Consider the following 12530-nt stretch of genomic DNA (forward strand, 5'->3'; position numbering starts at 1 on the left):
CAAGGAACTTTCTCTTGGTTTGATCTACTAACAAATATCAAATAGACAGGTTTAGGAATAAACTCAAATACTTTGTAATTTATTTTCACCCAAATTACATGTCCTCCACCTGAGGACACAGTCACTGGTCTTGCAAAGATACTGGAAAAAATAAATAAATAATAGTTCAAACAACCCTGACCCCATAATGTACAATTACAACCAGGGAAGAAATGCTTCAAGCACAATGGAGACATTCCATTGAAGAGCCACATTCGCTCTGGAATGTTTGCTTTGAGAATAACTCTTCTGGGTAATTCAAAAGGTACTGAACAAAGTAACATAAAATAAGTCTTGGGATGTTTTACAAAACAAAAATATACAATTGAGTAGACCAGATGGCAAAAACATACCCATTACAGTCTGAACACTATACTTAAAACACTTAAATTCTGAAGGCCTGAATATCAACAACCCTTAATCTGTCAGCATTTATGAACCTAAAATATAAAAATACTCTTAAACCCCAAGTCCTCCAAAACACAGAGAGACCCAATAAACTGGGCTAGTGGTATATCAGTAGTCACACAAGACTAGACTGGAGATCTGAGTTTGCAGCCTAAGCATATGAAGTCTTTAGGAACTTTATTAAAATTCATGGCCTGAGAGAGAAAGGTAAATGGACCTTGTAATCTTAAACTATGTGGTCCGCCTCACAGATAATCTTTACTGTGATTATCTGTGCCTCCTTATAAATGACCAGTTCATAACAAAACACTGTTTGAAGCCAAGTATTTGCTTCATTACAGTAAAGAACAATCACTATTTAGCAGCAACAGAGAACACAACTTTTGAATTAAGAAAGAGAAGGTAATAGTGTCTTACTGGGGTCATCAAAAGATTTCTAGGTCCATTTGAGTGTGTTACATTATGAGCTTGATTCCTCAAGCATCACTCTATTTAGCAGTCAGGGAGAAAGTAAATGTAGCTGTGATAGGAACTGAAAAGCAAATGTAGCTGTGATGGGACCCTCCTGCCAAGCCTACTAGCTTAGGTGCTGTGCCCAACTCCAGCACGCATATTAATTCTACAACGGTGGCATGGCAAGGGCTGAACCAGATGCACACCTACAGTGTGTTTCTTTCTGGCTGAGAACACATTCATATGGACACTCCGTGTCAGCAAAGAAACAAAGTGTTATGACTATAGTTACAGACATTAGCTCTACCAGCAATTTGTGACTCATTTTGTTCCGTATCTCTTATGCAGAAACTTGATCTCGTCAGCTAGTTTCATCCTATTCATAAAAATTCTCTGAGTTAGTTGAATACACACACAGAAAAGGGTGTGAACATTCATTCCTGCCCTCCCCACATACATATATAGACAGACATATAACAAAAAAAATACACACATACAGATTCTGTGTTGCAAGATGATGTATGCCACTCACATGCCTGAAAGGTTACTTCTTGCATAAAATAAAATTTAGCTAATTATTCTCCAAATATAGTTGTTGTTGTTATGTGCCGTGGAGTCGGTTCCGACTCATAGCGACCCTGTACAGGGTTTCCGAGGTTGTAAATCTTTGCGGGAGCAGAAAGCCTCATCTTTCTCCCATGGAACAGCTGGTAGTTTTGAACTGCTGACCTTGCAGTTTGCAGCCCAGTTCGTAACCACTACAGTACCAGAGCTCCTTCCAAATATGGTTAGGCGCTATCAAACTTTTATAAGAATAGTTTGAGATGACAGCAACAAAGGTTATACACAGAAGATGTCTTGAGGGCTTTCCTGATGGATTTTGCTAACATGTACACTAGTTAAGACAGGCATACCATTAAGGATTACAAAAACAGAAATGTGTATATTTGTTAATACATATTCACAGCTTATGCTGGAATGGCTCACAGGAGAAATCATGGTTCATGCAGAAAGTATACTTTACTCAAGTAAATATAAAGGAATAAAATTAGGTCCATAAAGGTTGAGAACTTGCAGTCAGTCATCAACCTATTTGGCTTCTCTTTGTAGGGCAATAAAAACATGAAAGGCAGTGACATCAACCAGACACACACACTTAAAATTACATGAATTACATAGAAAGGATATAAATAACCAATAAAGCAATGTTAAGTGAAGGTGCAAAAATACAATTTTCAACTCATTTTTCTCTACTCTTGTGTTTTCAAGCATCAGGACATGTCAAATGCCATGGTGGCAAAACTAACCAAAACAGGTCTGAAGGTTTATAAATTTTCTAAATATGGAAGGTTAAAGCAAGACCCTTTGAAATCTATGATCACACATTTTGGTAGACATTGCAGATTTACAGAGATGACTATTGAGCAGTAGGTAGTAAACTGAGCCACAAAGTATAATCTTCACCATTCATTGTCCATGGGAATCAAAATGCTGGTTTCAATCTCTGATAGGATTTTCACCCTGAAAAATAAATCAAAGTTACCTATGTAAGATTTTTTTAAAATTCAGTGAAGTTTAATCTGTTTCAAAAAGAATGAATTTTCAGTAGAAGTTGGTATCCCCTTCTTCTACCCAAACTTCAGCATAAATTTGGTGTGTGCTCTTACTTCAATTTTAGTAGAATTCATGTTGTTATGATATGGGCACTTTTTAAACTGCTGCCTTATCCTACCTCAAACTAGATCCGGTTCAGACATGTTATAACAAGTTAGTATGAGATTATTTTAGTGCAAAAAAAAAAAAAATTAGGACTCATACTTTTGAAATCCATATCCCAAAAATATAATTTTTTCATAACATACATATTCCATGAACTTTTTGAAGACCCTTCAAATATAAAATTAACTCAAAATGGGTCACTGGCTTAAAAATAAGAGTTAAAACCTAGAATTCTTAGAAAACATAGGGATAAATCTATATGGCCTTGGGTTTGGCAGTGGATTCTTAGATATGGCATCAAAAGCATAAGCAACAAAAGAGAAAAAAAATAGATGAACTGGATTTCATCTTTTGTTCAAGCATAACAATGATTGTGAGGCTGGCACAGAATCAGACAGTGCTTCGTTCTATTATGCATAAGGTCACAATGACAACACCAAACAACAATGTTGTTGTTAAGTGTCATCGAGTCGAGTCCAATTCATAGCTACCGAGGAGGTATAGGGCTTCCGAGGAGAGATTGGTAAGCTTGAACTGCCGATCTTGCAGTTCAAACTGACTTTTCAGTCCAGTGCATTAACCCACAGCACCATATCGAATAATAGAATAGGAGAAATAATTTGCAAATCACCTATCTGATAAGGATCTAATATCCAGAATATATATAAAGAACTCACCAACAAGGAGCCAAACAATCCAATTAAAGAAGTGACTAAGAATTCCAATAGACATTCCTCCAAAAAATATAGACAAATGGCCAATAAACAGATGAAAAGATGCTTAATGTCATTTAAAAATTCAAATAAAAATAATACAGAGATACTTCACACCCACTAGAATGGCACTAACATAAAAAAAGGAAAATAACAAATGTTGGTGAGAATGTGTAAAAACTAGAATCCTTGTACATTGCTGATAGGAATGTACAATGATTCAGCCTCTGTGGAAAACAATTTAAAGAATTTTCAAAAATTAAACACAGAATTACCATATGGCCCAACAATTCTACTCCATGGTATATACTTAAAAGAACCGAAAGCAGGTATTCAAACAAATACCTGTATATGTATATTCATAGCAGAACTATTCACAATAGCCAAAAAGTAGGAAACAATCCAAATGTGATGAATGCATGCACAATGGAATATTATGAGACAAGAAAAAGGAATGGAGTACTGATGTGGGCTATAACATGGATGAATCTTAAGTGAAAGGAGCTCTGGTAGCGTAGTGGTTACGAATTGGGCTGCGAACCTTAAGGTCAGCGGTTCAAAACTACCAGCTGCTCCGCGGGAGAAAGATGAGGCTTTCTACTCCCGTAAAGATTTACACCCTCGGAAACCCTGTACAGGGTCGATATGGGTCAGACCCGACTCGACGGCACTTAACAACAACAACAACAAGTGAAAGATGCCAGACATTATGTTTATATGAAATGTCCAGAATAGGAAAATCCATGAGACAGAGAGTATACTGGTGGTTACCGGGGGCAGGGGGAAATGTGTGTTGTTGTTGTTGGTAGGTGCCGTTGAGTCAGTTCCGACCCTGTATAGGGTTTCCGCGGAGCAACTAGTGAGCTTGAACCACCAAACTTTCGGTTCAAACCAACTTTGTAGTCCAGTGCGTTAACCTACAGCGCTATACTAGGACTCCGGGGGAATTGAGTGCCACTGCTTAATGGGTACAGAGTAAGATGATAAAAATGTTTTGAGCTAGACAGAGGTAGCTGTTACAATGGTGTTGCACAACACTGTAAATGTACTGAATATCACTGAATTGTTCACTTTAAAATGGTATGCTATTTGGAATCCACCTCAATTTAAACAACCCCTTTCAGTGACAGACCATATTGTACCAGAGAGGGCCTGGACTGGGTGAGGACAGGATGTACACAGCTTGTTACCTTCAATACTTTACTGAGCCCCTCTTCTATCTAATCTTATCTATAAAATAACTTTTTAGAACTCAACACAATTGCTGGAGGAAATAATTCAGATAAATATAAGTGAAAGTACTTTGTAAAACATAAATCAAAAGTATTATTAATGACTAGAATAAGGTATTCACACTTATAGGCTAAATCTACATAATAAAAAGTCTCTATGAAGTTTATCAGCTTGTTTTTATAGATAAGACTCCATATCAGATGCATTTCAATATTTAGAATCAAATATTAATTAACTTAACTAGTGTATTACAAAAGACATCAATGTTTATTTAAAGACATATTAAGGAAAGCAATCAATAGAAACCTCACTTTAAGACAGTCTCTAAATATAAAAATTCTCCCATGCACTGCACTCACAGGAACTATTATTAGCTTCTGTCTTCGCAGCCTTGGTGTGCCTGCTTGAATTCTGCTGAGATTTGCTCTGCTCTTCTCCAGTGAGCAGGGCCTTTATTTCAGAAGGGATTTTTCCTTGGTCCATTGCCATGCACCACTGCTTGTACTGAAAGATGACGAATAGATATAAGTAAAATTTTACCCATCAGTGTTCAGGAATCACTGGTAGAATATACTTCTGTGACTAGAGATCAAGCTGACTGCCAGAAACTGCCTTCTGCTCTATTTCTTATTTATAACCTAGGACATGTATGAGCTCTGTCACTTTTCAGAAGAGGGTGTAAAACTGTTGTTGAATCTTCTCTTTGTAATAGATTGAGTGTTGCAAAGATTAACAAGCCCATTCTGGTTAAAAGGCTATCTCCCTACATTACGCCACTAATTATAGATTTATTTCCTTAATAGAGTAAGGGTGGCAATTTGTAAGGCCAGAAGACAATACAGAGAGTTTAGAGAGAAAGGGTAAGAAAGTGTAATAAAAGATCAAATATAAAACAAATTCTGCAATTTTGTCTAGAGCCTTACTGATTCTGCTAGAGCCGGGCATCAGCCTATATGACGAGGGCCACTGCTGCCCATCTAGTTAATGCCACAGGTACTTTCTTAACTGCTGCCATGCTCTTCCAGACTTTGGAATCCACCCATGGGAACGTTACAGTGGGTAAGGCCATGGACTCAGAGCTAAGGGAACCTTAGAAACTAAAATTTTGCTGAAGATAATTCAAAAACAGTTGTTGCAGGACAATGACAGGGAACTACAAGAAACTCAAGCCAATTCAGAAGAGAATGTGGAATGAGGGATACCAATGATGACACCAGATGGATCTTGGATGAAAGCAGAGAATACCAGAAAGATGTTTACCTGTGCTTTATTGACCACACAAATGCATTAGACTGTGTGGACCACAACAAATTATGGAAACACTACAAAGAATGGGAATTCCAGAACACTTAATTTTACTCTTAGGGATTCTGTACAAAGACCAAAAGGCAGTATGTTTACACCATATCGCATGGTTTAAAATCATGCAAGGTATGTTTCAGGGCTGTATTCTTTCACTATACTTATTCAATCTGTATGTTGAGCAAATCTGAGAAGCTGGACTATATGAAGAAGAATACAACATCAGGACTGGATGGACGCTCATTCACAACCTACAATATCTAGATGCACAACCTTGCTTTCTGAATGTGAAGAGGACTTGAAGCACTTATGGATGAAGATCAAAGTCTATAGCCTTCAGTATGGATTACACCTCAAAACAAAGAAAACAAAAATCATCATAACTGGATCGATACGCAACATGAAAATAAACAAAGAAAAGATTGAAGTTGTCAAGAATTTCTTTTACTTGGATTCACAATCAACATCCAGAGAAGCAGCAAGTAGTTGAGAAATCAAATGACATTTTGCACTAGGCAAATCTGCTTCAACAGACCTCTTTAAAGTGTCATAAAGTAAAGAAGTCATTTGAAGACTAAGGTGTGCTTGTCCCAAGCCATGATATACTCAATCATTCATATACACGTGAAACTGAATAATGTGTAAGGAAGACTAAATAATTGATGTATTTGAATTATGGTGTTTGCAAATGTTAAATATATCATGGACTGCCTGAAGAACAAAGAAATTGCCTTGGGAAAAATACAGCCAGAATGTTTCTTAGAAGGGAGGATGGCAAGACTTGCTTTCAATATATTTTGGGTGTATTATCAAAAAGGACATCATACTTGATAAAAGGTCAGTGAAAAAGAGGAAGACTCAACTAAGTGGATTGGCACAATGGCTGCAACAATGGGCTCGAACATAGCAACCACTTTGAGGATGGTGCAGGATCAAGCACTGTTTTATTCTTTTGTACATAAGGTTGCTGTGGGTTGGAATCGACTAGACAGACACACCTAACAATGATCCCCTTACAGAAAATATCTGTAGACTCAGTTATCCATTCACCACTAAATCCCTTCTCTTGGATCTTCCATAGACATTTCAAATAAACATGCCAAAAAATTGTCCTAACCAAGCCCATTCTGCAGCATCTACATTCCCTATCTTCAACATACAGAACCAGCATTCAACTAGCAAGACATTTAGGTGTCACACTACACCTACCTCCACCCCTAGCTTTTCTGTTGCATCTGCACTGCCACCTCCTTGGTTCAAGCCAACTACACAGCCTCCTAAAGGGTCTCCTGCCTCTACGTAGTCTCACTGATTCACTCTAATCCACTCTCCACACTGCAATCCCAGTGATTATTGTCAAACAAACATGAGAGGGTTTCAGAAAGTTAATAGAAAATGGGATTAAAAGATAAACGCCACTTGTATAATCATATCTCTCGCTCCAGTTAAAACCCTGCCTGGGGTACTTAAGATGAAGTTCTTATTCCTCATCATTGCACAGAAGGCCTGTCTATACCTACCCTACCTTTATCAAATTGTTACCACCAATGCCATTTCACTTTAAGATCCAATCACAGTTCCCAGATTTTGCCATAGCTTCTCATCTGACCTTAGTCTACAGTCACTGTATAGTCATAATTGGGATTTTATTATATATGCATGATAGATTCATGCTTCCCTATCTTTCTCTTACTCTCTGAGGTCAGCTGATATCAGGCTACAAGGTGGTCCTATTGGGTTGGCCAGTCCCCAGCCCCCTATTCAAATGCTTACATAGTCTTTAGGTATAGATAACAAAGAAAACCTCTGTTACTCAAAATTCCAAAGATTATCTCTTAGGAACCAAGGATAATGGCCAAATTGATCTCTACACAGTGATTTATTGGGGTAGAAATGTGGCAGTCTGCTTCCATAAAGATTAAACCAAAAATAAATAAATAAGTAACCTTGCCATCAAGTCATTCCAACTCATAGCAACCCTACAGGGCAGAGCAGAACTGCCCCACAGTTCCTAAGACTGTTCTCCCACAGAACAGCTGACAGGCTCCTATCACTGACCTTCCGGTTAGCAACAGAGCACTTAACCACTGTGCCACTAAAGTTCCTTCTGTCAAGATTACAGCCTGGGGAACTCTATGAGGCAGATCCTATAGGTATGCTGTGAGTCACAACCAACTCGAGGGCAACAGGAAGGTGATTCATTACCTCACAGAAGGGAAAAACAAAACAATTTATAGCAAGAATCAAATTCCATAGATTAAAGTAAATGGTTTACTGAATAGTCTCCTCATGCCTAACTTATCTCTCGCCTGAGGTAGCTGATTCCAGTTAGGTGAGATCCCTGGTAGTCCCGTCTCTCTTCTCCTCCCTGCCACCTTTCTGAATTCACAGTTGTTGTTGTTATGTGCCGTGAAGTCGGTTCTGACTCATAGCGACCCTGTACAGGGTTTCTGAGGCTGTAAATCTTTATGGAAGCAGAAAGCCTCATCTTTCTCCTGCAGAACTGCTGGTAGTTTCGAACTGCTGACCCTGAGGTTAGCAGCCTGATTCCTAACCACTACGCTACCAGAGCTCCTTGAGTTCACAGTAATGGAGCTTTAATTCTCTTTTATCTACTCTTACATTTCTGCACAAAATCTGAATGAATGAATAAAACATGTTAAGGAAATTAGAGGTGGTGTTTAAAAGTTTGTGTAAAAAATGAAGTTAAAAGATGGAATTTTCCCATGAACTTTTTGAAGCCCTCTCTTTTGTACCATGCATATTGCATATTTTTTCAAAGTAGAAGTATATTGTGAATAGCTTTCTAAGTTAGTAAGAAAAATATGCACATGGTGATTTGTTCTTGTTGTTAAGTGCCGTCGAGTTGGTTCCGACCCATAGCTACCCTGTATAGGGATTCCAAAGAGCAACTGGTGAGCTTGAACCACCGACCTTTAGGTTCAAACCAATTTTGCAGTCCAACGCATTAACCCACAGTGCCACACATACATGGTGATTCGTACTGGCTGCAAAATAGTCTGACATATGAATATAATTAATTTAATCAATCAACACTGTAATATACATGGGTTATTTCCCACTTTTTTCTATTATAAATAATTCCTCAATTAAATAGTCATATACATTCAGCCCCCACAAACAGTATATGAAAATGCTTATCTGCCTAAATAACTAACCAATCTGCTAACCACAGGTTGGTGGTTCAAACCCACCAGCTGCTCCTTGGAAACCCTATACAGGGCTAGGGTTTGAGTCGGTGCCAACTCAACCACACTTAACAAGACCAATAGCAGATTAATAATACCCTTTCCACTGTCTGCCAACTGAGTAGGTAAAAGCCAATATTGTCATGGTTTAAAGTATAGTTTTTTGACTGCTAGATTGGGGTTATTTCATGGGTTTATTGACAGACTTTCTTACCATTTCCAGTTCCTCTCTGAGAGCGCATATAGCTCTTTCTCGACTGGAGACCAACTCTTCCAAATACTGATACCTCAGCTTTTTTCTGGCCCGGCATTCTCTTGCACTCTGCCGGCTCCTCTCAAGTTTTGCTTTCAGGTCGATTTTGGCTGGCTTCCGACCACGTTTACCAGGCTTCTTTACTTTGCCTCCAACCACCTTCAGCAAGAGAAAGAAGAAATCTTTTCCCTTAGTTTTGTATCCAAGAATGCAACAAGAGCTGCCTATTAGCAAAGAGAACTATTTACAAATAATACATAAGGCCTTGATAGCAAAGTTCAATGAAACAGAAAACAACAAACGCTGGTGAGGATGTGGAGAGACTGGGACCCTCCTACATTGCTGTTGGGGTTGTTCTATATGGTTCAACCATATAGAAAATGGTGTGGCGCTTCTTCAGAAAGTTGGAAACAGAAATCCTGTGTGACCCAGCAATCCCTGTACTTGGTCATGCATCTACAAGAAATGCAATCCAAGACACTAGTACATGTATGCACACCAATGTTCATCACAGCACTATTTACAACAGCAAAAAGGTGGAGCCAATATAAATGCCCATCAATGGAAGAGTGGATAAACAAACTTTTGGTACATACACACAATGGAACACTATGCAACGTTGAAAAATAATAATGAAACTGGAAAATACTTCATAACATGAACCAGGAGGACATTATGCTGAGTGAAATAACACAAAAGGGCAAATACTGTATGAGACCACTATTTTGAAAACTCAAGAAAAAATGGTTTTCATAGTATAAGAAACATTCTTTGATGGTTACCAGGGTGGGAGGGAAGGAGAGTAATTCACTGCCTAGAGAGTAGACACGTGTTAACTCAGATGATGGGGAGGGTAATGTGCAAGAAGAGGGAGTTTAGCAAAAGAATGATGAAGGTAAGTGAAGACACAGGGAAGTATGCAAGGAATAGAGGTAAACAGTGACATATACACAACCTTGGAACAACATGGACAGAGACACAGGCTGAACAGGTATGGGAGGCAGAGTGGGATGTATATATATTTATATATCCCACAAATCTATATGAGTTTAAAAGAGGATATTTGTACATAGATAACCACAAGTGTGCCACTGTAGGATAAGCACTGGACCACAAGGTTAATTTGAACAGCAAGGTCAGAAACGCTATGTAGGGTCACTATGAGTGAGAGTCGGAAGGAAGCGGGGGCAACTGTTGCTGCATGGAGGGGATGGCAATCACTGAGAGGAAACTGTATGGTTTGTGGAATGCGAAACTGAAGATCATGTCTAAACCTTCACTCCATTCACAATTTCCTTGTATTGGAAATCCTATACAAGGGTGGGTATGAGTCAGAACCTAAATAAATAAATAAGGCTTATGAAGTCCTGGTGTGGTGCTGTAGCATAAGCAATGGATTGCTAACCACAAGGTCAGCAGTTCAAAACCGCAAGCTGCTCCTTGGATATCTATACAGGGATGCTATGAGTTGGAATCAGCTCAACATCACTTAACAACAAACAACAATGGAACCAAGAGGTCCACAGGTGGCACTACTTGACTCCTAACCTAATGACTGGGAGTTCAGACCCACCCGAGGAACTACAGAAGAAAGGCCTGGATATTGGATTTTGCAAACACGACAGCCAAGGAAACTCAGGAGCAGTTCTATCCTGTAACACACGGGGTCACCAGGAGTCCAAATCAACTCAACAATGGATTTGTTTTCTTACTGAACCAATAAAATGCATCCCATCAGATTCCTGTGGTCTATACTTCATACTTTTTTTCAGATACCATGAATGTGATAGGGAAAATCATGCAAGTTTTTATTTCTTGAATAATAAATGTCAAACAATATAATAAACTTTATGAACCACATGGAACTTACAATAAAAGCTAGAAGATTACTAAAATTTTTGTTCATGATGAATTTTAATGACTTGAAAAAATAATTATGATACATTATTCTAAAAAGAAAAAAAATCAATATTTAAAACTATAATTCAGTATAATCTCAATGTTATAAAATAACAGGAGAAACAAAGTTAACAAAAGGTTAATGAGGTTTTCTCTGATAAGTATACCTACAAATAGCTTTTTTCTCATCTGCACTTTTATGATTTTGAATGTTTACAGTTATAAAAATAGTATGGATATAAAATTGTATGTGTGTGTATCTTAAACACCTTGGCTATAATTTCCCTCTTCAAATAAAAGCCCAAAGGATCCATAGGAAGTTTCTGAAATGTTCAGGATAATCTCCTGCCTTTAAAAGCCTATGATCCTAACCCTAGACTGTCTCAGGTTTCTATTTGTTACACCTAGTATCATGAGATATCCTCTCCACATCCTTGTTATTCATTAACTGCCTGAGTTCAATTTTTAGGTGACTGGCAAAGTCATGTATTCTTCTTCATTGTTTTTCTTTGGAACCCCCTCAAGTTATAAAGATGTAACTATAAAGTAAAGATTATAAAATTTAAATACATGAATCAAAATGTATATATCAAATACTCTTTAAGCACTCATCCAAAAAGGGAGTACATTTATTCAAACAATGCCACTGTTCAAAATTTTTGTAAATTGCTTTGGAGCCCGTTTTTACAAGCTGTAACACAATATGCCTTGCTATTTTAGAGCCATGTATTATTCCTGTGTGGTGCTGCAGGATAGTGTTCTGGACTGCAAGGTCAGTTTGAACTGCAAGATCAGCGATTCAAACCCACTAGCCACTCCTTGGAAACCCTAATACAGGGTTGCTATGGGTCACTTAAGAACTTTATTCCTAAATTCGTAACTATTCATTTTGTTTACCTGATATGGTTCTTTTATTTATTTAAATGTATTTTAGTTATTGTTGTTAAAGGTATACATGGCAAAACACATACTAAGTCACAGTTTCTACATGCACAATTCACACTGATTACATCCTTCAAGTTTTGCAAGCATTATCATCTCTCTCCTTCCTTTTCCCTATTTTTTGCTTCCCCAGTTAACATAAACTCATTTTGATGCAGTTCTGAATGGTATCTTGCCCTTTGTGAAAATTGGTTTCAGAAAATAAAAATATAATTTAATATACTGACAGGAATATTGGTAAGGCTTTAACTGTAATCCTAAATGAGAAAACACAAAACTTAAAAACTGGAAAATCATTGGAATAAATGGATAAACTTTACCAGGTAACAAAATTCAAAGGGTCAATATTCATTTGGATCT

The 12530-nt window shown here is 37.7% G+C and overlaps 1 protein-coding gene across 1 annotated transcript in view; it reads right to left on the bottom strand.

Annotated features, from left to right (window-relative positions):
* Window positions 1-1686: 1686 nt before the first annotated feature.
* Window positions 1687-12530, bottom strand: part of CREBL2 (cAMP responsive element binding protein-like 2) — a 34769-nt gene continuing 23925 nt past the window's right edge. The window contains exons 2-4 of the mRNA XM_006866051.1: window positions 9291-9488; window positions 4925-5069; window positions 1687-2421 (exon numbers count right to left, since the gene is read on the bottom strand). Of these exons, the coding sequence (XP_006866113.1) occupies window positions 2417-2421; window positions 4925-5069; window positions 9291-9488 (348 nt within the window). The 3' untranslated portion in view covers window positions 1687-2416. The remainder of the gene's footprint in view (window positions 2422-4924; window positions 5070-9290; window positions 9489-12530) is intronic.

This window comes from Chrysochloris asiatica, unplaced genomic scaffold (assembly GCF_000296735.1).
Source record: "Chrysochloris asiatica unplaced genomic scaffold, ChrAsi1.0 scaffold00086, whole genome shotgun sequence".
Classification (NCBI taxonomy): domain Eukaryota; kingdom Metazoa; phylum Chordata; class Mammalia; order Afrosoricida; family Chrysochloridae; genus Chrysochloris; species Chrysochloris asiatica.